Here is a 26,801-nt window from a genome sequence, read left to right as displayed (position 1 = left end):
CACAAGGCCATGTATGCACAATAAAGGTCCATAGTCATATTTTATGTTAAGTATATATTATAAATCATATATTGGGAGTGAGACATGTGTCGGGATCCGATTACCGTTGAAACCCCAATTATTCGACTAAGTTTCGACCGACCGGTGGGTGGCCATAGGTGGGTCAGACCCACCAGTGTGACCTACCACTTTGGTCATCAGATAGTTTGACCATGTATAAATAGCATTTATTACTTTTTCTTTTCCCTTATTTATTGTTTTACAAGGTGGGTGAGAAAGTAAAGAAGAGAGAGAAATGAAAGAAAGAGAAGGGAAGAAGAAGGAAGAAAAAGGAAAGGAGATGCTCGTTGTGCGACGTTGGGGTTAGATTTTTTGAATCCAATATCGGAAAAGTGATCCCTGTCTTGGGATCTATGATTTGAGGTGAGTAAGGGCTATATTTCATAAACCCTCAAGAAACCCTAAGTGAAACCCTATGATTCGGGTAGAAATCTTTTAGATCTTGTTAATCTCACTTTGAGAATATGAATCTAAGATTTAATGAAAGACCTACATGTTTTTTTGAAGGTTTTAGAAGGAGAAATCGTAAGATTTGAGAAGCATTTAGTGATTTCTTGAATCAGAAAAGAGATTTAGGGATTTTTGAAGGTGTTCTTGAGCAAAGAGGTAAGATCCAAGCCTAAAACTTAGAATCGATCCTAGATCTATGTTAGAATCATAATATGGGACCTTAGATGTGTGAAAAATACTGTCGAATCGACCCCTTGTGGTTTTCCCAAGGTGGGATGAAGAATGAAAGTGAACAGTAAAATCCCGATTCTGAGTGGTAAGTGCCCTGGAAGACCCACCAATCCGGAGCCTGCCTATCCTAGTTCGGCTTCTAGCTCGATCGGTGAGCAAGGATCAGTGGTCACCTGACACATCGCTCCTAGCCCGTCGGTCTAGACAGAGCCCTTGAGTAGAGCAGTGGGTAAGGACCAGTGGGTACGTGGCCCATCGGTTGACCTACTAGTCAGACCCATCGGGTTTTGATTGGGACCAAATATATCAGGAAACCTTCTTTAGTGATTTTAAACATGTTGGGATTATCGTACCTTGTTGGTTATGAGCTTAGAGTAGAGATATGCTAAACTTAACCTTTTTATGATAGGTTCTACTAGAAAATCACGTCACTACACGCCGAATCTTTCTCGTACCAAGGGTGAAACATTGCACATATCTAGGTAAGTGGGAAGAGGACGTTGACTTTATTTTTGGAGTATTTTTGTATCATTCCATTATTGTTGTAGACTAGCCATATCATCACATTATTATTGTGTGTAGACTAGTCATCCACAAATGCCATTTGTATGCATTGTCTTATGCATTATGAAATTCATTTATAATTTATTATATTGAAATATTTTATTATCATATGCTTATTCTTGCTATGAGTCATGAGATGGATGATTTTAAATTATTGAATATGATGCATTGTTAGATTAGATGTCGTAGTCGGCTTGGAGACGAATGCATTGGTGGCCCATGGTATGAGACGCGATGGTACTATGCAATCGTACTATCTCATATAGAAGCATATGGTTAGGAATGATATTTTTCTGTACTACAATGGAGGAAACCTGAGGTTGTGTACCAACGGTGGCGGTTAAAAGTAAGCCTGGCCGATCACTAGGACGGTCGACAACTTTGGTGATATAATCAGAGGGACAATCGTACTGCTTTTACTTTAATGTAGGGCAAGACACATTTTTCTTTAATGCAAGACAATGCCCATTTTACTTTAATGCAGGGCAAGGCCCATTTTACTTTAATGTCATTGAGAAACAGTAATTTACTTTTCGGTTCCCACGGCTGGCCTTCTCCGACAACCCTATAGGTGTATCGTGGGATGGAGTTCGCAACTCCTACTCAAGGCATATACGCACGGTGGTTGTGAGTAGAACATAACCTATGACTTAAGAATGTTGCTTAAGTGATTTAGGTTAATAAAAATGGATGCGCATGCATACAGGTGCATTTATATTGTGAATGATTGCTTGGTCTTTCTTTTCACTTACTGGGCTAGTGAGCTCATCCCACTTGCACACCTATTTTTTTTAGTTGATCTTGCAGGTTATCTGGCTAAAGAGCTAGAGCCAGGACCCACTGTGAAGTTTTCAGTTAAGGACTGGTGGGTCCCCAAAGATCTTGGGCACAGAGCCGAGTGCCCGTGCGAGAGTTATGTTGCAGGACAGCATCATTGATACCATCCCAGGATTTTTTTTATTATTATTTTGTGATGTTACCCCTTTTGTGCTCTGAATATTTAAATTATATTTCTTGTGTATATATCATGCCTATGGGCCCATATGTAAATGTATTGTGTAATACAATTTGGATATCAAGATTATTTGGGTATTTAAATCATATTTCTTGTGTATATATCATGCCTATGGGCCAACATGTAAATGTATTATGTAATACAATTTGTGCTCTGGATATCTAAATTGTATTTCTTGTGTATATATCATGCCTATGGGCCCACATGTAAAATGTATTATGTAATACAATTTGGGTATCAAGAGTATTAAGATATTTACAGGTATATACATGTAAGACTTCTACTTAAATAAAGAATTTACTTTCTTTATTTGTGTGTATGCTATGTAGTGGCTACTGCGTCAGATGATCCAGGCAGGTTTTGGGTTAACAGATGTTAGCCCCGTCACCGGTCTAGTTCTGTGTGAACGTGGTGTGACAACTCTTGTGCTTAAGGGTGATAAGTTTAGCTTGAGCCAATGTCCTCAGAATGATTTGAAGCGAGAAAAGATGAAAGGCATTCTCTATTCTTCAACCGTTGGAAGTCTTATGTATGCCATGCCTTGTACTCGTCCAGATATTAGCTTTATAGTTAGGATGCTAGGCAGATACATCAGTAATCTTGGTATGGATATTTGGTGGCTGCCAAGAAGGTGACGTGTTATTTATAGGAAACGAAAGACTACATGCTTACTTATAGAGCAACTGATCAGTTAGAAGTGACCAGTTATTCAACTCTGATTTTGTCAGTTGCCTCGATAGCAGAAAGTCTACATCTGGTTATATCTTTCTACTTGCTGGTGGGGCAATTTCTTGAAAATCCAAGAAACAGACTTGTGTCTCCACTTCTACCATGGAAGTAGAGTTCGTGGCATGCTTTGAGGCCACATCAATGGCGATTTGGTTATGAAATTATATCTCTAGGTTTCGGGTTGTCAACTCCATCATGAAACCGCTGAGACTTTACTGTGACAACGTCGCCGCTGTTTACTACTTCAAGAATGACAAGCATTCTAGCAGAGCAAAGCATATTGGAGTGAAGTACAAATTTGTGAAGGAAGCTGTTCAGGAACAGAAGGTGTATGTATCTCACATAAAGACAAGTCTGATGATTGCAGATCCATTGACCAAGGCAATTGTGCCTAAGCACTTTGTAGATCTTATATCTGATATGGGTCTTACTAGAGTTTGATGTATTGGTCACGTTTTATTATAGACACCCTCTATTATTTGTTATGATCATATTTATGGATGTTCCTGATCATTTCTCATTTCTATCTTTGTGTATACAATTATTGCGATATGAATGAGATATTATTGTTTGGACCATTTATTATTTGTTTCTCTACTTAAGAACCGATTTGGGAGGGATTATTGATACTGTGATTGTGGAAGGGAATTAGTCGACTGATAAATGATGCATAACCGCCATAGCTCTTATCAATAGTTTCATTCATTCAATGTATTATTGAATGCAACCAAGGATGGGGTGTTTTGTTAAAGTGCTCACATTGAGTTGTTTTCTAAAATTGTTGGAATCCAAGAATTGTCGTTTTAACAAATAAATCTTTTAACTTGTTTTTTTAAAATAAAACTTGGGTTGTTATGAAATGGTTCAAATAGGAGATTGTATGATTTATTTTCTTATATGTCTCAATTAACCATTGATTGGGTTTCATTATGAAAACCCAATATTTGATTTGATTGCCAATTAGCTTGGATTCTATTAAAGATATTCATCATATTAGTTTGGTTGCAAATAGGGAAGATTGCTCTCTAATCGATTGACCTACCTTAATGGGAGATGGGCATTGTGTTATTAAAGGAGACTAGGTCCCCCCTTGTATGGTTATGTACTAATCTCACCCATTAAAAAAGTGCATTAAGAAAATATTAAGGGGAGAAACCTACCTCTATTGAAGAAGAAGAATGTTGCTCATTCATGCAAGGACCACATCAATGGCTACGTCAAACTCCGCTGAAAATAATATGCCATCGACAATGAATAGTATGTCGTTTTCCCTCTTGTATTGAAATGGTTCATAGTGTATTGGAAAGATCCTTATTATGATTTAAGAATTATTATGTTATAAATTCCATCATTTTGCTCTTTCACATACTCCTTATTTAAGGAGTGCTTCTCCATTATTTGTGGGCTAGTTTTTCTCCCTATTTCACGGTTCCCCCTTCTTTTTGGATCAAACCTTCTTCTGGACGGATTTTCCTGGACAACATTGCCAGAGATTATTGCCATCGCACCAAGGTTCCATCACCACCATTGCATCGTATCACATCGCTGTTGAATCTCTTCACCTGTGTTCATTCTCTGTGGAAGAACATCATCATTGCTGTCCTTCTTTGATTCGCACCATGAGCGAATAAATCCCCTTTGTCTTTACATGTAGATGAACTATTGATGATTGTTATTTAATTTATGGTCTAAGCATACTTGATTATTTGATGTTGAGGCTCCATCCCTTTGTGGATGATTTAAATTGAATTATTTAGTTTAAAGAATATGCTTCTATGATTCATATTTTTTTATTTAAACAATATTTTTTATCGAAATTTTGTTTGTATCGATTATAGCCTTTAACTAACCGAACTAAGTGTGTTAAACATATGTGAAAGACGATAGTGCTTAGGAAGATAGGTTATACCTAGAATGAACCCAAATTATCATTCTGCGGTTGCATTAGACTTGTAGTTTTAATGAACAGAGTATGATCCAGAGTTTAATAATCATGTGAATGGGGATTCGAAACTGATGTGGAAAAAATTGACCGGACGATCTTCCCTACAGTTCCTGGTGCTTTGGCCGACCTGCACAGAAGAGATGACAGGGGAGAGCCGGGATGACCCGACAGGGGACTCTCCGACGCCTAAGTTAGATCTTTCCACAACAGATGCTTAAGGGAGTTTTTCCAGTAAGAGAAGTGAGTAATCGATCCCCCATGATGGAGGCTTACCTTGGTATTTATAGGCTGCTGATGGAGGGCAAGTGGGAGACAATTGTGAAGAGTCTTGTTTAGGCGTGGAGTCCTCAAGGGAGTGGCTCTGTGATTCTGGAAATATTCTTGGAATATTCCCAAGAATATTCCCCTCTTAACTCAGAAAGGCCAACCGTGTGACGTCTATGATGATGTGTAGTGGATAGAGTCCTGTCCTCCGGAATAGGGATTACGTTCCTTGAATGTAGGGGTGGACAAAAACAAGTTTCTGGAAACCTTGTTGCTGACGTCGGGCCGAGATGGCAGCACAGCCAGATGGAGGCCGAGGTGGAAGCACGGCCTGGAGGCCGAGGTGGACCATGGCCTGTTGGAGGCCGAGGTGAAAACGCGGCCTGATGGAGGCCGAGGAGGTAGCACGGCCTGATGGAGGTCGAGGTTGAGCACGGCCTGATGGAAGGCTAAGGTGGCAGCACGACCTGATGGAGGCCGAGGTCGCAGCACGGTCTGATGGAGGCCGAAGTAGCAGCACGACCTGATGGAGGCCAAAGTGATAGCGCGGCCTGATGGATGCCGAGGTGCAGCACGGCCTGATAGAGGCCAAGGTGGAGCACGGCCTGATGGAGGCCGAGGTAGCAGCACGGCCTGATGGAGGCCGAGGTAGCAGCACGGCCTGATGGAGGCCGAGGTAGCAGCACGGCCTGATGGAGGCCGAGGTGATAGCGCGGCCTGATGGAGGCCGAGGCGGAGCACGGCCTGATGGAGACCGAGGTGGAGCACGACCTGATGGAGGCTGAGGTGATAGTGTGACCTGATGAAGGCCAAGGTAGCAGCATGGCTTGATATAGGCTGAGGTGATAGAGCGGCCTGATGGAGGCCGAGGTACAGCACGACCTGACGGAGGCCGAGGTGATAGCACGGCCTGATGGAGGCCGAGGTGATAGCGCGGCCTGACGGAGGCCAAGGTGGAGCACGGCCTGACGGAGGCCAAGGTGGAGCACAGCCTGATGAAGGCCGAAGTAGCAGCATGGCCTGATGGAGGCCGAGGTAGAAGCACGGCCTGAAGGAGGCCAAAGTAGCAGCTCAATCATGTTCAGGTTTGCGTACATGCTTCAGCCGTGCTGAGGAAAGTGACATATTTTGCCTCATCAGAAACCTAAAGGTTGTTCTTCTTATAAATTCTCAGCTTTGTTAATTAGTCATTAATTTAGTTTTAATTTTACAATATAATTTTCAAAACAACATTCACATCAATTTTAATAAATTTTGCCTTTGAATTCTCCATGGATTTGACCCCTTTCTTACCATTATCTCATAGTTTTGTTAGATTTTTATTTTGATTTATTCATGACAACGATCAATGCTTTCATTTTATGAGGAGTTTCCACTCATTATTATGGTAAATAATGACACAACATTATTTGGACCTGAACTTTGGACAGTGGTCTTTTTTCTTTTTTTTTGGTTAGGGCCAGTGGTCTTGGACGGTAACGTCAATGTGAACTTTCAAAGACTATTATCCTCTTCCATTTTAGGTTAATATGCATGACCCGAAGGATATATCCGACCTAATAATCCAAGGTTGGAAAACCTATAACGTCAAGTGGGGAGAGAGAGAGATTCACCTGATCAGCTAACTTGTCAACTTCCATGGCGACGTCAAAGATAGCAGGATGAGCAATTTGGATCCTCGCGATCCGACGTATCTCGAGGAATCTCTACTCTACACTCGCCCAAGTCCTCCACCAACACCAACTTTGATCGGTCCTTAACATGCGACATGTCCTAGTACTCTTTTCTCTCTCTCTCTCTCTCTCTCTCTCTCTCTCTCTCTTTCTGTATAATAACCGATTAACCTCTGTTGCGCTGGCTGCAATCCCATCTCCGCCACTAGAGGCTTCTTAGCTCCCCTACTCAAAATACAAAATTACCAAAAATGCCACCAACAATCACATCATCTTCCTCGAACACGGATCTTCTACAGTGCCCCAGTGCACCTAACGTTTATCGGATGGCTGACAACACCCAAACACACACCCCTGGCAGTCAGATGCGCACTAGGCGCATTGACGCACTTGAGAAGATCTAGTTCCTTTGCCCCGCCCCTCTTAAGGCTGTCAGTCTAGGGTTAACAACCAAGCTAACCAATCCCAAGAGGGGAGACAGATTGTTAACCAAGAGCAGGGCCAAGTGGGGGAGAAGAGAGAAAGTGGGTAAAAACATCAAAAAGTGTTGGTGGATGTGGAAAAGTAACTGTTTGGGAAGGTTTGTAATACGGAATTTTATTTTATGTAATTTTGTTAAATAAAAGATGGGAGGAGGAATGCTAAATGGAATTCTTTCTCCCAAAAAACGATTAAGTGGGTAGACCTAAACCCATTTTTTTGTATGATCTTGTAATTTTCCTTATGTAATTAGTAATAGAATACTTATCTGTAAAATCATTGCGTTCTACCACCCATCTCGAGTTTTCCGCTTGCGCTTATTCTCTAGACTGAATTTCTCTAGACCAAAGTAGTTGATATTCCCTAACCTCATTGCCTTTGGTCTCAAGACCCTCGAGAGCATTCTGAGAGTCAATCTTGAGGCTAGTTATCCACTTTCTTCAAATATATATGGTAAAATGAAGCACACATTGCTCGCATTGGTCATGCCTCTCACAATCTCTACTTTTAACATTCTCTCTTCATCCACCCTTTTCCCCTGTTGACGAACCATGCAACGCACCCTCCCTTGCCCCCTTTGGCTGGCCGTGGGGATTCCATCTCACGCAGGCAGCATGATGATCCCCTGCCCAATATGTATACAAATATATATACTACATCATATGGCATTCGGGAAAAAGAACATACAGGGTACATATATTATGTATTGAGGAAAGAAATGTTATTCAACATCTCAAGATCAAGATGTTATACCCTACTTACATGTATATGTACACAAATTTTCTTCTCAAAGAAGAGGTAAAAACTCTTATGGGTTTGAGATGGTGGTGCCCTGCGCAACTCCCTCACAAACATCTCCACGGCAGAGTGGGCAAATCCTGTGAAACACCCAACAGGAAAACAAAAACATACATCATTACATAAAAATAAACACCAAACAAAAAACCCAAAAAAAAAAAAATATATATATATATATATAGAGAGAGAGAGAGAGAGAGAGGCCGATACCCATGTATCTCTTTCAGCCATTTATCAACACATGCCATATGATATTCATGGCGGCAGGGGAGGACTCTTATTTTATCCCCCTCTTCGTACTCAGCCAGGCAAATGTGACACCTGCTACAAGGCACACGTTAAATAACCAACTTAACTGCAAACGGTTAAAAAATCAACATTAATCAATGGGAAGGTAAAGAAGATACTGGAATAAGGTATAAGTTACCCTATATAGTAAAAGTAGATGATGATAACGAAAACAGGTAAAGAAAAGTATTATTAGCTCAAGAAGAAATGGGAAGAAGAATATCATTCGCAGAAATATCCTAGGCTCATTACAACCCAGCCCCCTAATATTTACCACATAATCAGTGCCCCCGATTACTTCAAGTTAAAACAAATCATCTTCAAGTGAAAAAATCCTTCAAAGTTCTCTGCAGAATAAACACCCCCCCCCACACACACACACATATATATATATATAGGCCGTCGGGTAGCTGCTTATCATGTCAAAGTCTATATCTGTGGTTCCAGAAATGGAATTTCTAATATGTATATATATAAGGGTGTACCCGGTGCACGAGGCTCTGCATGTGAGAGGTCATGGGGCGAGAACTATGCAGCCTTACCTCAAAAATGTTGGGAGGCTGTTTTTGACCGCTTAACCACCAAGTCGCAACATTTGTACCTTACCGTTGGACCAAGCGTGCCCTTATATGTGTGTATATATATAAATGGCTAAAAGTCAGCACCATAAATATATTAAAAGAACAAAAAGCAAACAATGATCAACATCCAGGCATAACTAGGTGAGATACAGACAGAAACTGAAAACCACTAAGGAAGATTCTCACCTTCGGCACTGCCATCACAAGAAACCTCCAAAGAGGATCACAAAACACTAACGAAACAAGAGTTCCCAAAGGAATGATAAGATAGTTATTTTCCAGATCGAACAACTCTCAGATATGGCTTCCTTTCAGAAGCTCGTCTAAAAAGGCTAATTAATAAACACCTGGAGGGGGGGGGGGAATTCCTATGGTCCATTCCAAAGGCTGATTTGATCACCATCAAGTACTATGTCTTTCACAACTGAGAATTCCATAGTCATCCTGGATAAGGAACCATCAGTCCATTAAAGTTGCAAACTAACCATTTCTAACTGCACAGCAATGGCCAAAGCAGAGGACATCTGATTAATTATCCGGATATACAGAGAATCATTAATAACAGCCTCAGGTACACTTAAGACCCCAATTCCAACAAACACAAAAGCAACCTCTGATCTATTTGAGGCTTGCATCAATGGTCATCACAGTTTCTGCTTGTGGCTCCCACCAACCTCAAAGGAACCAAAGCTAACAACTAGTAGATTCAGATCAATCTGCCTCAGCATGTTGCCCTAATTCTATTTCAAAATCAAAGTTCCGTAACATATCAGGGTATGAATTGAATTATGCCTCAGCATGTTGCCCTAATTCTATTTCAAAATCAAAGTTCCGTAACATATCAGGGTATGAATTGAATTATCATTGAGCACACCTATCCTCTCTAAACAAGAAAATACAGTTGAAAAACTCACTGTTCCGCATCATTTCCACCATCAGCTGTGCTTTTGTGACTCTTCAGCGGAAAGGAGTTAACAATAGATTCTGGAGCTGGGACTGTTAGTGAAAGTGACAAAGGTTGGCGATGAATTCCATCCAAAACCTGCAATCACACATTAAAAATAGTTCAACTGTCACAACATGTGATAATGTTCAAGCTTTTCATCACACAAAGTAGTAAAGTCAACAAAAATATCATCACCAAAATAGAGGGGGGGGGAGAAAATCGTGAAAAATACTTGATGATACAGTCTACAAAGGCATAGATTATATACTCAATTAAAAGGACATGACCGTTGGCTATGCCAGTGTGCAAGCAAGTACACCCATCTGGTAAGGTCAACTGATTCGGTTTAGCTTTGGTTCAAGCAGTTAATGGTGCGATCCAGAACCGGGAGAACCTAGTCGATTCTGGGACTATGAACCAGAACCTAACAGAGCTCGATTCGCTTCTTACTCAGTTCTATTCAGTTCTTTAGTATACTGCTTCAAATTTGTACTGAATCTCGAACTCCACTGGAAATTTGGAATTATCATTTTGGCTGCCTCCTGTCCTTCTATGGCAACTATCTGGATTAACACCTCCAACCTCCAAGGATTGAGAAAGAACCTCCAGTTCCATCCTTTTCCCCTCCTTCCCTACCTCTAGCTCCACGCCCACATTCTTTTCCAACCCAATCAAAACATAGCAGAGTTGTAGAGGAGGTAATCATTGGTGCGAACGTCTTTGCCGTGAAAGCTCAAGAAATAACTTAAACGAAAAGAGGATGATGAAGAAGCTTGGACAGAACACATCTAAAGGCAGAAGACTAAAAATTCTCTCTTATCAATGAACAATTAATTATATAATACTCTACGACTACCATTTTGATTTGAAAAGGAAAAAAATAAGTTTCCTTTTCATATATATATATATATATATATACAGCTATCCTTTCAACGTACAGATGAAAAGACAAAAAGTTTCCTTCAGCCAGTGCAATGTGCCTTGTGAAAGGATAAAATAAATTAATTCTGTTTGCCACCATGTGTCATGTGAATTGTGAAATGTTGGAAGGATAAAAATAACTTTATTTGTACCAGCATACCTGGGGAATTGCACGAAGGGAATACTCATACGAAATTCAGTTCGGGATCAGTTGGAACCGCTGGTTCCAAAGCTGGATCCAAAACCGAACGAAACCTAATTTTAAGCTCAAGTTTAAAACCAAAATATATTCAATTCGTCTTGGTTCGATTAATAAGGCTTGGTTTTGGTTTTTGGATCCGGTTCCAAATTGACACCCTTACACCCATCCCAAAGAATTAGACATCAAAAGGCAAAAAGAAATCACAGTTGTGTACAGAACATGAAAAAATAATCCATTAATTGAAACAAAATTAGAAGACTACAAATTAGAAAAATCAGTAAGTTACGGTTGCAATAGAAATCAAATATCCCTATCTGCCTCTCTCCAGCCAAAGTGACTAGTGACTTCTTAAGCATTCTAAGCAAGTTCTGGAGATGAAATAATCTTCAAGTCCCTTTAATCTCTCTTAAGCATTTGCCCACTTCATTAGGAGCAAACTATGACACAAAACAATCAACCAGGCGTAAGAGCAAATGCCACCAGCTCTCTAACAACAAAATCCATCGTAGCTTTATAAAATTGAACAGAAAAAACCATTACAGATCAGAGTAACCATGCCAACGAGACTCAGACAAAATGAAAGGAAGTAGAGAATTTATCCTACAGATTATCAAACTACAAACTGCAGGGAGGAAGATGTATTCTAAAAGGACATAAACCATAAACCGACAAGACAAAAAAATGAGATTCAATTAAAAGGGATCTACCTCAAATAAGGCCTCAGCAAGCATAACTATGCGTGAAATACTTGCACGAGTACCAGACTCTTCAGTCATCAAGAAACTCTCACATGTGCAGGTACCATCAGGGTGAAGCCCAGATGCACAAAAACTAGTTCTTCGGCTACTCTCATCAATTCCACCACGAAGCCTTTCCCACATCTGGAAAAAAAAAAATGTTCGTATGAGTAACATGAAAATTAACAAAGGATCTGGCAAACCAGAAAAACTATACTCACACTTTTGTATCTTGTCTCCTGGAGAGAAAATCCAATTGAGTTTCGTGAGAGAAGACTAAAACAATACATACCATTTATTAATTATAGGTCATCACAAAGGGTAGAAGATACAAAACCAAGAAGGGTGATGCAGGAACACTTCCTAGGATCGGGCAAAAATTGTTTGAGAGCCTTGAACAAGAACTGGATTAAAGTTTGATTGTGGTTCAGTAGGATATTAGAAGTTTATTGATTTTTTATTATCTTGTAATCATATATATTGGAGTTTTAGATAGAATTAGATTCTAGGAGATAGTTTCCCTATTTCAAGTTTCCTTACTCGAGATTGTTACCTAGTTAAATAGGTTTCCTTTATTAGTTGGGCCCTCTTCTTTTATATAGCTTATACCATGGATTTCAGAATAGAGCATGAAATAGTGAGTTGGTTGAGTGTGTGCCTGTGTGGCTGGGCAGCTTGGCTATCGTCTCCTTGCTTCTTCCCCCCCCCCCTCTCCTTTTTTCTCTTCTCATCTACTCTTTCTCCCCTTTCTTCCCTGCAAGACCTTCTCCTCCCTATCCCTTCTGCTGTTATTCTATCCCTACTCTATTCCTAGCTTTACTAGAAATACCCCTTGTTTTGTATAAAGTCCTTCCATAGTCAATTCGAATCCCCTAAGACCCAAACCCAAAGGCCCCTTTTGATCTTGGTTATCATACCTGCAACCCAGGCTGGTTCGTGTTCTACCGTCAGGAACAAATTCAGGTAGCTTTCTTTGACAATTTGAGGGCTGTTTTGCTGGGCTATCACTTGGATTTCATAGGGTAATGACCTGTGAACAGACCCCAAAGTCTTGGCTTGAATGGGTTTACCGTGTGAGAATTTCTCCTCATTGCAAGCCTCTCCTATTACCGTTGGTTTCGGTTTTGCTTGAAGGTTGAAGAGAACCCCACCCCTCTCCTAGTGCTATGTCGGTTTCCAAAACTACCATTCCCCATTTCATAAATTCTGTCCTGTCCTTTAGTTAAACTCCATTCCTAGTTTAACCCTACCAAATAAATGCTAATTCTTTCTATATCCCATCTACCAATTAGCACCTTAACACATCTGGTTATTTACTAGCCCCTTTGCAGCTTCAATAGAACTGCCGTTATTATTACATTTTAGTTATCAAGAGCTTGGGTGAGCCCATAGCGAACCCAAAGAGGATTTTTCAACCCCATCATCAATTTGGTATCAAAGCAAACTTGGCAATGAATTTTTGTGTGTTCAAGACTAGAGTTCGCTTTTCCAATGGGAAAACTACTCTTTTATTTGGCTTTGAAGGGCAGAGAGACAATTTTATCTCACGGTCCATGGACATGTTATCGAAGGCCAACGAGATCATCCTTAAGTCTGAGGATGATGTCTTTGTCAAAATTTTCCATTTCTCAATTTTATTAATGGCTTTTGTACTGAAGTGTTTGATTCTTCTCAGTGCATTAGTAAATTGGGTCGAGTGGTTAGAAAAAAACAAAGAGGCAATGTTGCTTGTGACAAAAATTTGTGCATCCTACAACCTTCTCACATGTGCCAAACATTTGTTCTACAAGGATTAGTTGTGAAGTATGCTTAGAGTCAAAGGTCATACCGACAGTGCAACCTCAAGACAAGCCGAAACAGGTCAACACAAGAGAAACACCGCTCGGATGTGGGACAGCAAGTAAACAGTCAAAGGAGACAAGATTGTTATTGTGGGTGAAACAACAACAAGCTCTACAACAGCAATGAACGTTCTACACATTTGAGTTTATTATTCCCCACATATTTCAAGACACAAATGCAACATCAAAGATTCGTATCTTAGATTTTGTTCAGGTTGAAGACATGGAACTGATAGTCCCCATTTGTGTACTTCTATTTTTATCATTCTACAAAACCAGTGGATGATTTTTTTCTCAGCAGTAGAGGACTCGACTCAGGAGCACTTCCTAGGATCCGGTTGAACATGTTTGAGAGCTCCAACCAAGAACCAAGTCTTGAGGTTTAGTAGGATATTACTAGTTTATTTATTTTTAATTATCTTGTCATCTTTTATATTAGAGCTTCAGATAGAGTTAGATTCTAGGAGAAAGTTTCCCTATTTCAGGTTTTCTAATTGCTTAGTTACCTAACTTGAGATTTCTTCCTAGTTAAATAGGTTTCCTTTGTTAGTTGGGTTTGCTTCTTTTGTATAGCTTGTACCATGAATTGCAGAATAGAGAATGAAATGGTGAGTTAGTTGTGCGTGCTTACGTAGCTTGGCAGCTTGGCTGTTGTCTCCTTGCTTCTTCCCCACCCCCTCCCCCTTCTCTTCTCTTCTATTCTCATTCTCCCCTTTCTTTGCTGCGAGACCTCCTCTCTAGCCCTTCTTTTCTTCTTCTTTTTCTATCGCTACTCTATTCTAGCGGTACTAGTAATAATTTTGTTTTGATTTCAATCTCTCTCCTCGCTTCCTTTTCCCTTCTCAGATCTTAGGCATATGAAGCCCTTCCATCGGTGATTTGAATCCCCTAAAACCAAACCCGAAAACACATCTGATCCTGGTTATCATCTCTGCAACCAATGCTGGTTTGTGTTTTACCGTCGGGACAATTTCAGGTAGCTTTCTTTGACAATTCAAGGGCTGTTTCGCTGGGCTTGAATGATTGGGGTTTCCCGTGTGGGAGTTCTCCTCATCGCAAGTCACTCCTTCTACCACTGGTTTCTGTTTTGCCTGACAGTTAAAGGCAATCGCTCCCCTACCCCATGATATGTCATGAATTCTGTCTTGTCCCTTATTCAAACTCCATTCCTAGTTCTGCCAAATAAATGATAATTTTCTCAATATCCCATCTGCCAATTAGCACCTTAACACATCTGGTTATTTACCAGATTGCCACTCTTTTGCAACTTCAGTATAATTATAGAGCTGCCATTATTTATTATATTCAAGTTATCTAGAGCTTTGGTGGTCCCATAGCAAACCGAACTAGGGTTTTCAACCCCGGGATTGCATCAATTTAGTGTTAAGAGAAAACCTGGCAATGGATTCCTTTGTGTTCAAGACTACAATTCGCTTTCCCAATAAGAAAATTACAATTTTATTCGTCAAAGAAGGGCAGAGTGACAATTTCATCTCACCGGTCCATGGTGGCATGTTATCAAAGAACAAAGAGATCATCATCGAGTCTGAGGATGATGTCTTCGTCAAATTTCCACTTCTCAATATTGTAATGGTGCTTACTTTGAATTGTTTGATTCTTCTCAGCACACTATTAGATTGGATTGAGAGTGGCTGGAAGAAAAATGAGGCGGCATTGCTTGTGACAGAAATTTGTGCACCCTACAGCCTTCTCACATGCAACAGATATTCGTTCTTCAAGGATTGGTTGAAAATGTATGTTCAGCGTCGAAGAAGGTGATACTGACAGTACAGCCACAACACAAGAGGAAGAACACTCAGCTTTGGGACAACAAATAACGTTCAAGGGAGATGAGACGGTTATTGTGGACTAACCAACAATAGGCTCTACTACAACGATGAACATTCTACACATATTATTCCCACATATTTCAAAGACACAAATGCAACATCGAAGCTTCATATATTGGATTTTGCTCGGGTTGCAGACAAGGAGCCGATAGCCCACGTTCATGTGCTTTTATTTCTACCATTCCACAAAACTCATGGAGAGCCTCGACCTAGAACCAGGTCCAAGTTTGGTTGTGGTTCAGTAGGATATTCAAAGTTTACTTATTTTTAATTATCTTGTATTCTTTTATTATTGGAGTTATAGATAAATTAAGATTCTGGGAGATAGTTTCCCTATTTCAAGTCTCCTAATTGCTTTAGTTTCCTTACTTGAGATTTTTTCCTAGTTAAATAGGTTTCCATTGTAAGTTGGGTGTTCTTCTTTTATATAACCTGAACCACGGATTTCAGAATAGAGAATGACATAGTGAGCAGGTTTAGTGTGTACCTACGTGGCTTGGCAGCTTGGCTGTCATCTCCTTGCTTCTTTCCCCCACTCTCTCTCTTCTATTCTATTCCCTCTCCTCTTTCTTCCCCGGAGATCTTCTCTCCTCCCCGATCCCTTCTTTTCTTCTTCTTCTTTCTTGTATCCCTACTCTTTTCTAGCTGTGCTAGCAATACCCTTGTTTTGATTTCAATCCTTCTCCTCCCTTACTTTTCCCTTCTCAGATCTTAGTTATATGAATCCCTTCCATAGGCGATTTGAATTCCCTAAGACCCAAACCCAAAAGTCCCTTTGATCTTGGTTATTATACTTGTACCAAGGCTGGTTCGTGTTCTACCATCAGGAACAATTCAGGTAGCTTTCTTTGACAATTGGAGCGCTGTTTTGCTGCGCTATCCCTTGTATTTCATAGGGTTATGAGTTTTGAACTAGGCCCCAAAGTCTTGGCTTGATTGGGTTTGCCATGTGGGAGTTCTCCTCATCACAAGCCTCTCCCATTACCTCTAGTTTCGATGAAGAGAAACCCTCCCCTCCCCACAATATTACTCCTTTTATGTTTGGTTCCTGAAACTGTCCTTCCCTATTTCATGAATACGCACATACAGTCTTCTCCCTTATTTAAACTCCATTCCTAGTTTGCCTCTGCCAAATAATGCTAATTCCCTCTATATCCCATCTACCAATTAGCAACTTAACACATCTGGTTATTTACCAGATTGTCACTCCCCCCTTTACAACTACAGTATAATTATAGGACTGCCATTATTTATTGCATTTGAGTTATCTAAAACTTGGGTGGTCCCATAGTGAACCCAACCAGGGTTTTTCAACCCAGGATCGCATCAAAGGGATTTGTGGTTCCATGGTCATATAAACAAATGGAAATTTTAAAAAAACATGGATGATGAACCTTTGAGTGGGAGATGACCCTAAAGCATCGTCAAGACAAACTAATAACACTTGTCACAATGTATGTACAGTTAAAAGAAAAGAAAATTGAATAAGAGATCACCTCCGATCTCGAACTCCGACGCCGTTCATATGTGTCATGCCTTCTGCTACCAAAATATCCTGAATCACCTCCAAAGCCATCCTCAAAGAGATCACCACTGAAATCAAGGAGCCATCTGTCATGAGTTCCCAGATCATCAGCATCCTCAGTTGAGAAAACTATGGTTGGAGAATCAATATGCCTTCTAGAACTGCGTCTTGAAAAAGCATCCCAAAACATTCTTCTACTATTCCTTCTTGCTTCATGGTTACTAACTTCCCCAGAACTACTAGATAATATGTTGGAAGAAATACTCACCACATCAACATGTAGTACACTTCCATTTGTTCTGCCTCTTTCCCTATCTGGCACAACAAATCCAGGGGCTGGAGGTACTGTCTCGTGACCAGATTCTTCTTCTAGTGATTGTGAACTTGCTTGTGTCTCAAAAGCACTAGGAATAGAATCTGTATCAAGACTGTGGGCACCCATGATTGCATCTGCATGATTTCCAACAGAGGATGCCGCATTTGCACATGAGTCACCAAGTTCTTGATGAGATGTACTGCTTGAACATACCCCTTCCTCAAAGATCTGAGAACCACCCACAGTTTTAGTATCATCAGCCCCAATAACAGCATTCAAGCAATCATCTACTTTTGCAGATTCTGAATCTAGCACTTCATGTTCTTCAAAGAAGGCACTAGCCTCATCACTAGTTATTTCAACGGGAACAAATTCAGCAGTTATCTGATCAGGAACTATTTCATTACTCTCAGACAAGCATTTGCTGTTCTTGCTTGAAGCAATACTTCTCGAACAATATTCCACAGATGTCTCCTCACGGGTCCTATTACTGCTTTCAGATGAAGCACTGTTTTCATCTCTTGAACTGAAGCACTCAGTTTCTGAATCAAATAATGAAGAAGGTTTCTTTATTGAGTTGGGGGTCTCATCAGCAATAATTGGATTACGATCCTTTGAAGAATTCACCACTAATTCAGCTGGACAATCTTCCATCTGCAGGAAAGAAACCAAATTCTATGTTAATTTCAGTTCCAAAGTTTCAGTTACAAAAAAAATTACACTCTGCCCTAAGTATTGAACTAATACATACAAAAGACATGCAACTGGATAGGGAAAATTTTCACCACCACACTGTAAAATGATGCAATATAAGACTTGGCCCAACTAAAATTTAAACATTTATTAAATGTGCTAGCACTAGCAGTGTTGAAGTGTCCCACCCAAAAACTAAAGCTCATAGGTGGGAATACCCACCATGTGTAGAGGCCCAAATCCAAGGTCTCAGTTAACCGATGTTGGCTATTCCCAACAAGCGGGACATATGCAGCAAGAAATTCTTCTCAGTCCACAATTACAAGGAAAGTGATTAATTATGAGTAACAAATTTGTGCTATACCACAAGAAAAATAGATTGATATGAGAATCAAGTCCAGAAAATCTATGTATGCAACTAGAAATTCTTCTCAGACCACAATTACAACAAGGAAGTGGATTGACTATGAGTAACACATTTGTGTTATACCAAAAGCAAAATAGATTGATTAAGAGCATCAAGTCCAGAAAATCTATTTAATGCTTTAATGAGTAGCATTTTTTTATCATATTCCGAATAATGTATCAATTATTGTATTATTCTTTCTCAAATTGTCAAGATTCTAGGGCACATCCCTAACCACATGTCCATGAGAACAATCAAACAATGGAACTTCTTTTAATATATTGATAAACTTAATGAGATAGACCTGTTTGAAAAGTTTGTTGAGGAACTTGGACAGCTGGACTGAATAATAATAAAAAATCTAAACAAACATTGAACCAGACCACAACAAACTAGCGAGACCAAAACCTACCATATTACTCAAGGACTTAAGGATCAGTATCTGAATTCAGATTTTTCTGGCTCATATGATACAAAAAAAGGATCAACCAATCCACAGAATAGAAGCCTTGCATCACAACTGTATGGGACAATCCACTAGGTATCTAGATTGGCTTGGTCCCATCAAATACAGATCAGATGATCTGATGCCAACCATTGGAAAAATAGTATTACTACTTAAGACTCAAAATAGTTAAATTAGGCCCTCTTTGGTATCATTTTTCTTTTTGATTTTTATTCATAAAAACGGTTTTGGTTGCATTTGGTATCATTTGTGGAGCTTGTTTCTATTTGAATAAATAAAAATAAATAAATAAAATGATAAAACACAAAAACCAAAACCACAAAGAGATCAAGAATCATTGATGTGTTTTGGCCAAACTTGATTTTCATCCATTTTTGCACTGAAATTTAATGAGCACGTGCTTGAATTCCCAATATGGATGGGGTAAAGTAGTCATTTGCTTTATAATTAGAAATCCAAGCCCCTTGCCCCCTCTTATTTTTCTTCCTCAGTCCAAACCATGGCCGTAGCCTTCAATTTCCACCGGTAAGACCTAACCAAACCCATTCCGTAGTTCCAACTGTAGCCTTAACAAACAATCACGTTCTTAGCAGATCATCTTGAGCATTTTACATTCTCAGTCCAACCATGACAACAATTAAGAAGAAAGGGGAGGATAAGGTAGAAGGAGAATTAGAGCGAAAGGAGTTGCAATGAGCAGAACAGAGAAAGTGGAGAAAGAGAGTTATAGGGTGAAGGGAACATCTCTTCACCCATTTCTTCAAAAAACCATTTTGCACATAAGGATACCAAACTTATTTCTCATAAAAAACCATTTTTGTCAAGTAGTTACCGAACCCTTTTTATGGTTTGATAAAAAAAAATGGTTTTCATTAATGATTTTTGTTAAATAGGTAAAAATCAAAAAGAAAAATGATACCAAAGAGAGCCTTAGTAAAATCACAATTTCACTCTTATTGCATGAAATAAAAGAAAATGAGTTCTACATTGTTCAGCTCTTCTTCACATCGGTGTTCCCCAACGAAAAATTGATGGCCCCATGCAAGGCCCACATAAACAAGAAATATAACATTCCAGCTAATTTGCAAAAGATTCCAGAACAATGTGCGCCAATGGCAGGAGGGGGAATCTCCCACGCCATACCAATTAGGGTGCGGGAATCCGTTTGGTAGTGACCCACATGGTCAGGTAGGAGAGAGTGTTAGAGATGTGAGAGGATGTGGAAAAGCATCCCACAATGACAGCATGGGGATATTTTTCCGTCATCTTAATAATAACACCTGCAAATTTTTCAAGACAAATTAATTTAAAAAATCCATGTATATCTTAATTGATACCTCTAGCATCCCCCAACACTGAGTCCTTGACTCCAAATTTGTTAGGGATAATAAGGTCCGACATCTCACACCTATGTAAGATTTCAGCACTGGCACTCACAAATCTTCAATCACAATAGAGAGAGAGCAATTTAAGCGACCCAGTAAATAAACTCCCTTTATACCCTAACAGAAAATTCAAAGTATCTCTCTGGTAAACCAATAAGTCATCAAAAGGATTTGAGAAATGAGAATTGGACTTCATGAAGGATGGACTGGCTCATAGATAGATAAGATAAGCTGAAAAAAACTTCCATAATAATTCAAAAAGATGATGTTACGGTACAAGATACCAAAAACATGGAAATTTGACAGCTCCTTCCACTTCACTTTTCAAGAATAAGAACCGGAGGGAAAAAACATATGAATCCAAACGTTAATTGAAACAACTATATCCCAAATGCTCTTCATCCAAATCCTCAGATTTTCATTGCTCCAAAAAAGTACTGCTACCATGATTTCAGCGAGGTCATCTTCAGCTCAATACACTGCTAAGCACTCACAATACCCCAATTTCATTTATTGGTGCTCAACTTCATGATAAGAAATGCAGATTCTTTACTTCATAAATCCAAGCTAAAAATCAGTCAGAAGCTTTATAGAAAGTCCTATTCCCCTGTCATTTCCCAGCTTGCCATCTAGCTTCCTGTAATCACTCAGTTATTCAAAAACTTATTAAAAATCGGCTGCAGCAAAGAAGATCAAAAGACCTATGCTTGGATCACCAATCTGAAATCAATTCCTTCAACTGATAATCTATCCAACCTTGGAATCATTAGGTCAGACAGAATATAACTAGCCAAAGGTAAGCCCCTGTAACACCTTCAAACTTGCATACTGTAAAGCCACCAAGCAATTAAACATCCTTCTAATATCACATCCACTGAGTTGGCTAGGCCACCAAATATCCATGATTAAAAAGTATGACAACCTGGGTTCCCAAACGAGTGTGTCATCTATTACTCTATCTCATTTAATTATATCAAAGCCAGTTAAATTTTTCTATACATAAAGGCAATCACCTTGAAAATACTACATATTGAAACAATCAATCTGTTGAACGACAACAATTACAACTACTCAATATTATTGAAACAGTACCATAATAAACTATTAAGCCCTAAGTATATCGTTTTGATAAACCGAATAATAAAATAAATCCACAGACAATTATTGTATTTCTTGGAAATTTTTTAAACAAATGAACATCTTAAGCCTATACCAAAGAAACACGCATATAACAGACGATCTTCCATAGTCAATCCATGTAGATGACCAAATAACAAATTCAAGAAATTACGAGAACTTCGAACAAAAATAAACCGATTTTCCTGAGCTTCCCCCTTTGTGAGGTGCTGCGATTACCTCAACCGGAGCATAAGAACTGGAGCCACCGCAGATGAACGGGAAGAACCTGCGATTCGAGCGATTAACGCGAGGACGAGAAGGTCGAGGACTCAAACGGCTGTTACTCGAACCCATCCTCACAAGTTTCACACACCACACCTTCCTCTTTCAATTCTCCTGACTTTTTTGCTCCTTTCTGTTAGGTTATCGCCTTTTCCTGTGAAGCTTCGTTTTGAAAAAGAGAGAGAGAGAGAGACAGAGACAGAGACAGAGAGACAGAGAAAATAAGAGTGGAGGTCGTCTTCGATTCTTACATGTGTGAAGGGGAAGAAAACTACCGTTGTGGAATGATAATGGAGAGATTGGATAGACACAGCGACAGCTCCACCTTCTCTCTCTCTCGCTCCCTTTAAAGTATTTAATTTTAGGCACCCCTTTCCTTTCAAAAATCCCCACTTCAATTTCACCCATAACCCCCTCTGCTGTATTTCACTTTGTTGCCGTAGACTTTCCAGCGGAACCCAACGATGACACGTGGTCTTTCTCTTTTTAACAAAATCTCCAGCTATCAGCACGATCAACGATCAAAGATCACGCGGATCACGGGTCAGAATGGCACTTTACAGTGGAACCCACCCCATCCAATAGGTTAAAATCGAGCATCAAAGTTCAAATCCTCTTTTTTAAGTCGGCATAAAAATGAAGGATAACCGTTCTCCTGTGGACAGTTGGGTGCATTCGGGCACACACCTCGAGGTGCTCTCGGTCATCACTGTCTCACCGCATCGATGTGGGGAGGTGGAGAATTCTCAAGTGATACATAGCATGGTGAAAATCGTCTGCAGTTTTTTAAAATGAAAATTGTTTGCATTTGTTATACCAAGGTAGTGAACATCGGATGATTAAAAATATTTTGAGATGCATATTCAAATGCTTTCAATCATTTGATATTCATGATAATTCATCATTAGCGGCAAAAAGAAGTGGAATCCTTTTTTTATTTTTAACCAAGGTGTCTAGGTCAATTTACAAGGATGTGAATTTTTTTTTTTTCTTTGGGGGAGGGTGGAAGGGGAGGGGACCAATTGGAGGAGAGGGTGGACCCATGATGATTTCAATCTTTTTTGTTATGATTATTGAAATTGTAATATTATTTATCAAAAAATATATATAATATGACATAGGGATTGAATTTCTATAACAATATATTTATTTCTACTGTAAGAAAAAAGAGATAAGCACAGAGGTGTTAGTGTACACTACACTACTTTCACAATAGGGATAGATATTTTATTGTATTTAAAAAAAAAGAGAGAGAGAGAGAGAGAGAGAGAGAGAGAGAGAGAAATGAGACAATGGGAGGTACTAACTACACTACACATACTGGTAGCATTTTTTCTTAATACAAAATTCTGTCCTAACCTTTTTGCAGGTGGCATAAAGTGAGTTAATCAAAAATATTTGGGAACCTGATTACCCACATTTGGTTACTCATTATTAAATTACCCAATTCTTGTTTCACTTAACAAAATCACACAAATTTGAGTTTTGGTTTACAAAACTACCCCCACCCACTTCTCATCTTCTTCTTCTCTTGCCTGAACCGGAATTACTAACCCGGAGCTCATCATCAAGGAGAATACAAACTGGTCCAACCTAGAAAGGTCAAGCCCCCCATTGCTGCTATCTTCTGCACAGTTGAAACGGCACTCGCTTCACCAAGACCACGTCAACAAAGCTCCTTAACATGGCTGAGAAGTCAAAGCTTGAAGGTAATGTTCAATGCTTGAAGGTAATGTTCAATGCAAGAGAAATTTGACAAAAGAACTCCCATGAAAGGATTCCTCGACAAATGAGTCACAAGTAGATCTGATCTTGATGCAAAAGAAGCTTTCATCTACTCGTGGATTGAATTTTTTCAGGAAATTCACAAAGCTCACGAATCAAATAACGATTACGTTGACGATGTGGAAGATTAGGTTTTTTTGGGGGGGGTGGAAGGGGGAGGAATTGCAAAGGGAGGGAATGAAGCCAACCCAAGATGACGCATCCAATGTTACAATTGTTGGATCCTAAGCTTGGAGTGTGACTTATTGTGTAGCTTCGTTCTTCTCTTTGGCATCCGAGTGTTAGGTGTAGTACTTGCAGAAGCATGTTTCTACATGAAGAAGGCATGACAGGGGATCGATGAACAGAGAGATGCCAATACTAATACCGGATTGGTGATTGAAGAAGAATGGAGTGGGGTGTTTGAGATTTTAAAATGTAACCGCAAGCATACGGATCAGTGTAGCTACGGGTTGAACACAGGGAGAGCAGCCACTTTATTTTTTTGCTTCTTTTAATAATGCAAAAGTGAACTGATTAATAATGGTTGTGATCTAATTCTAACTACCGTCCTAAACATATGTATCTAAAATAATGTCCTAACTATTCGTCATCTAAGAACTTAAATACGCAAGCCACGCAATTAAAATTAAATAAATAATTAACTGAAAATAAACACCCCACGCAATTAAAAAAACAATGAAGGAACAAAAATGCTGAAATAAAAATAAAATAAAAAAAGGGAATAAAGCTAGAGAGAGGCTCACAAGTAGGTTTTTCTACTTAGCCCAAAGGATGCATCATAATATGAGCTTCCCTACTTGACCAGGGAGTCACTCTTACAAGGGTTACTCTACTTGGCTTTAAGAAAAGGGAGGCAATTAAAATAAAAAACAATAAAATGATGGTTCTATGGCTAGGAGGGACAAAGCCAACACATACACTAGTTATGAACCTTGGGGGAAAGGGAAAGCAATAATATAATGATTAAAATTAAAATCCTAAATTAAGAAAGAAAGGGTAGTCAGAAGAGGGAATGAGAGGGGGGAAAGAAAACTGTTGAAGAAGCCTACCTACCTGAATCAATGCTTGAACTTGAAAGCTTGGGTGATTTGAGATACTGCCAACCCTAAAAGTCAGATCTGGAATGAACCAAATCTAAAATTTCTAGACATGGAGAAAACAAATCTTGAAAAAAAGAGATGCTCCACGGCTTGTGATCTTGTCACCTATATCTAAGCCTATAATTATAACTTAAAAAATTACAACTCAATTGCATAAATCATAAACAAAAAAGGTTGGATAAAAATAAAAGAGTGTTTACATTAATTGAAATAAAAAGCTATTACAAAAGTGATCAAAGAAAAAAAATAAAGAAGAACTAAAACTAAAGAGAGTTAGAGAGGGAAAGAGAGAGCAACTAAAAAAAAAACCCTAGAAGAAGATTGAAGTGCCTCCTCCTCTTACATGAGTTGTATTTATAGGGAATGAAGAGGTAGGGTAACAAATTTCTCTTTCCCAAAAGGGAAAAAACCACAATTGGTAGGTGAGATCTTTTGAGACCAAAAGTGTTAAGGTGGAGGAGAGAGAAGAGAGAAATAAAATTAGAGAAATTTTCTATAATTTTTTTGCTTATTTTCTTTCCTTTTTTAATTTATTTTTCTCTTCTTTTTCTCCCTCTCTTCAAATCTTGCCCACAACCCTTGTTGGCCAGTTTTTTTTCTTTTCACTGGACAATTTTTCTTCTTATTTTGTGTAATTTGGACAATCTTCTGGTGATGATGTGAAGATCCCCTCCATGCCTTTAGTGCTTTAAGTAGGTAAAAAACAAAAAATCTTCAACAAAATTCTAAAAAAAAAGATAACCATGTGATTCAAATTTGAGACCTCCTAGTGAGCAAGGGAATTTTGTAGACCATAACTCACCAATTACACTAGGTAATTGTTGTTGGAGAGATATGACGTCCGATAATGATTAAAGCCTTTAAAATACAAAACCTGCAAAAAGATAGTAAAAACCCAAGGTAGCTCCATTCTAAATATGTAAAATGTATGTTTACTACCCTAGATTTTATACATAAATGTACTCATCAGAATTCCCCACACTTAGACTTTGCTAGCCCTCGAGCAAAACAAAAACAAAAAGAATAAAAATAAAAAAAACCTAACTCACTTTCGTAGGAATCACGATTGCACTTAACATGTGTAATAAGCCTTTAAACCCCTAGGTCACCCCTAGTGGACGAGTTGTGTCTCGTGGGTGTTTGTAGTTAATATACACCCAAAATTCAGAATAAACAAATCCGAACCTTGGCTAATGGTAAGAGCCATACCGATCTGGAGCAAAGATAATTTCTCTTACAAGGGAGCCCCACAGTTAAACTTTTATTACCCTTTATCAATTCCAAACACTAGCATATTTCTTAATTTGGAACTCACATCGTCTCTTCCAAAACATTCTTATCTTATAGCAAAACCACTTGTAAAGAAATAAGAAACCAATGACTAAGATGTTGGAGTGTTTTTTACTAAACAATTTACCAAGTATTAATGATATTTCCATATTTTTTTTCTCATTTTTTTGCTTAATAAACTCTATTCTACTCCTCTACTTTTGGCCTGAATGACATGGTGGAGCAAATACCAGACACCCAAGTTATTATGTAGTTTTGCTTTTTGTATATGCCCACAAAGGCAGTGATGCTAGAGTTCTTTCAGAAGTTTCTTCCTTAGGAAGTTCGATCAAGCCACCACGCTTCTTAAGGTGCAATGCTCTGTCTAGTTCTAAGGGAATCAACTTTTATTCTAATTTATACCACATTTCACACTTCATTTAAAATTGTGCATTTATCAACTCATGCCAAATTAAACAGAAAATCTCAATTCCAAATCAAAAGTACAAGGAACCCACAAACTTACATATGGTCCAACACCATAAAACATGGATCTCTTATTTTTCAAAAGAAAGTCTCATCTCAAGACACATGCTTATTTTTTTCTTTTCAACAGGATTTTTATACGTTCAAAATGAGTACCTTAATTAAAACTTTTATTTCCATACATCAAGCAACTGAATGGTATGATCATTAGCCAAAACCCAAAGTAGGACTTCATCCTTAGCAAGCTCAAAAACAAAAAGAAAAAAAAATCAAGAAATTGATTTCCCTCCCCCACACTTAAGTCATGCAATGTCCTCAATGCATGGAAAGAATGAAAAGCCAAGACAATGCAAGGGGGTCATACCTGATTAAAAATTAGTCATTAATGTAA

The 26,801-nt window shown here is 38.9% G+C and overlaps 1 protein-coding gene and 1 long non-coding RNA gene across 3 annotated transcripts; one reads left to right on the top strand and one right to left on the bottom strand.

Moving 5' to 3' along the window:
* The first annotated feature begins 282 nt into the window (after nucleotides 1-282).
* Nucleotides 283-3,619, top strand: LOC122093241. The gene is made up of 4 exons (XR_006144393.1): nucleotides 283-423; nucleotides 568-666; nucleotides 1,151-1,223; nucleotides 2,650-3,619. It is a non-coding gene; the product is annotated as an uncharacterized LOC122093241 (long non-coding RNA).
* A 4,209-nt stretch (nucleotides 3,620-7,828) lies between these two features.
* Nucleotides 7,829-22,170, bottom strand: LOC122068977 (E3 ubiquitin-protein ligase RLIM-like). Of its 2 annotated transcripts, none has more exons than XM_042632899.1 (7): nucleotides 21,723-22,141; nucleotides 17,072-18,070; nucleotides 11,855-12,028; nucleotides 9,993-10,120; nucleotides 8,420-8,530; nucleotides 8,174-8,289; nucleotides 7,829-8,036 (listed from the first exon to the last, which is right to left on the bottom strand). In XM_042632899.1, the coding sequence occupies exons 1-6, from the start codon at nucleotides 21,837-21,839 to the stop codon at nucleotides 8,220-8,222; spliced, it is 1,599 nt and encodes a 532-aa protein (XP_042488833.1). In that variant the 5' UTR covers nucleotides 21,840-22,141; the 3' UTR covers nucleotides 7,829-8,036; nucleotides 8,174-8,219. The 2 variants fall into 2 exon arrangements, with proteins under 2 accessions (XP_042488833.1, XP_042488825.1); XM_042632891.1 differs by lacking the exon at nucleotides 7,829-8,036 and having other exon boundaries at nucleotides 8,075-8,289; nucleotides 21,723-21,929; nucleotides 22,043-22,170.
* Nucleotides 22,171-26,801: the final 4,631 nt, after the last annotated feature.

This window comes from Macadamia integrifolia, chromosome 2 (genome assembly GCF_013358625.1).
Source record: "Macadamia integrifolia cultivar HAES 741 chromosome 2, SCU_Mint_v3, whole genome shotgun sequence".
In the NCBI taxonomy this organism is placed as follows: Eukaryota; Viridiplantae; Streptophyta; class Magnoliopsida; order Proteales; family Proteaceae; genus Macadamia; species Macadamia integrifolia.
This window is presented reverse-complemented; position numbering and strand designations above follow the sequence as displayed.

Coding starts and splice junctions, on each gene's coding strand:
- LOC122068977 (XM_042632891.1), bottom strand. CDS start 21,839: ATGGGTTCGAGTAACAGCCGTTTGAGTCCTCGACCTTCTCGTCCTCGC. Junction 12,029..17,071: donor GTCGGAGTTCGAGATCGGAG/GTGATCTCTTAT, acceptor TTTTTTTTCCAG/ATGTGGGAAAGGCTTCGTGG. Junction 8,531..9,992: donor GGTGGAAATGATGCGGAACA/GTGAGTTTTTCA, acceptor GCCTTGTAGCAG/GTGTCACATTTGCCTGGCTG.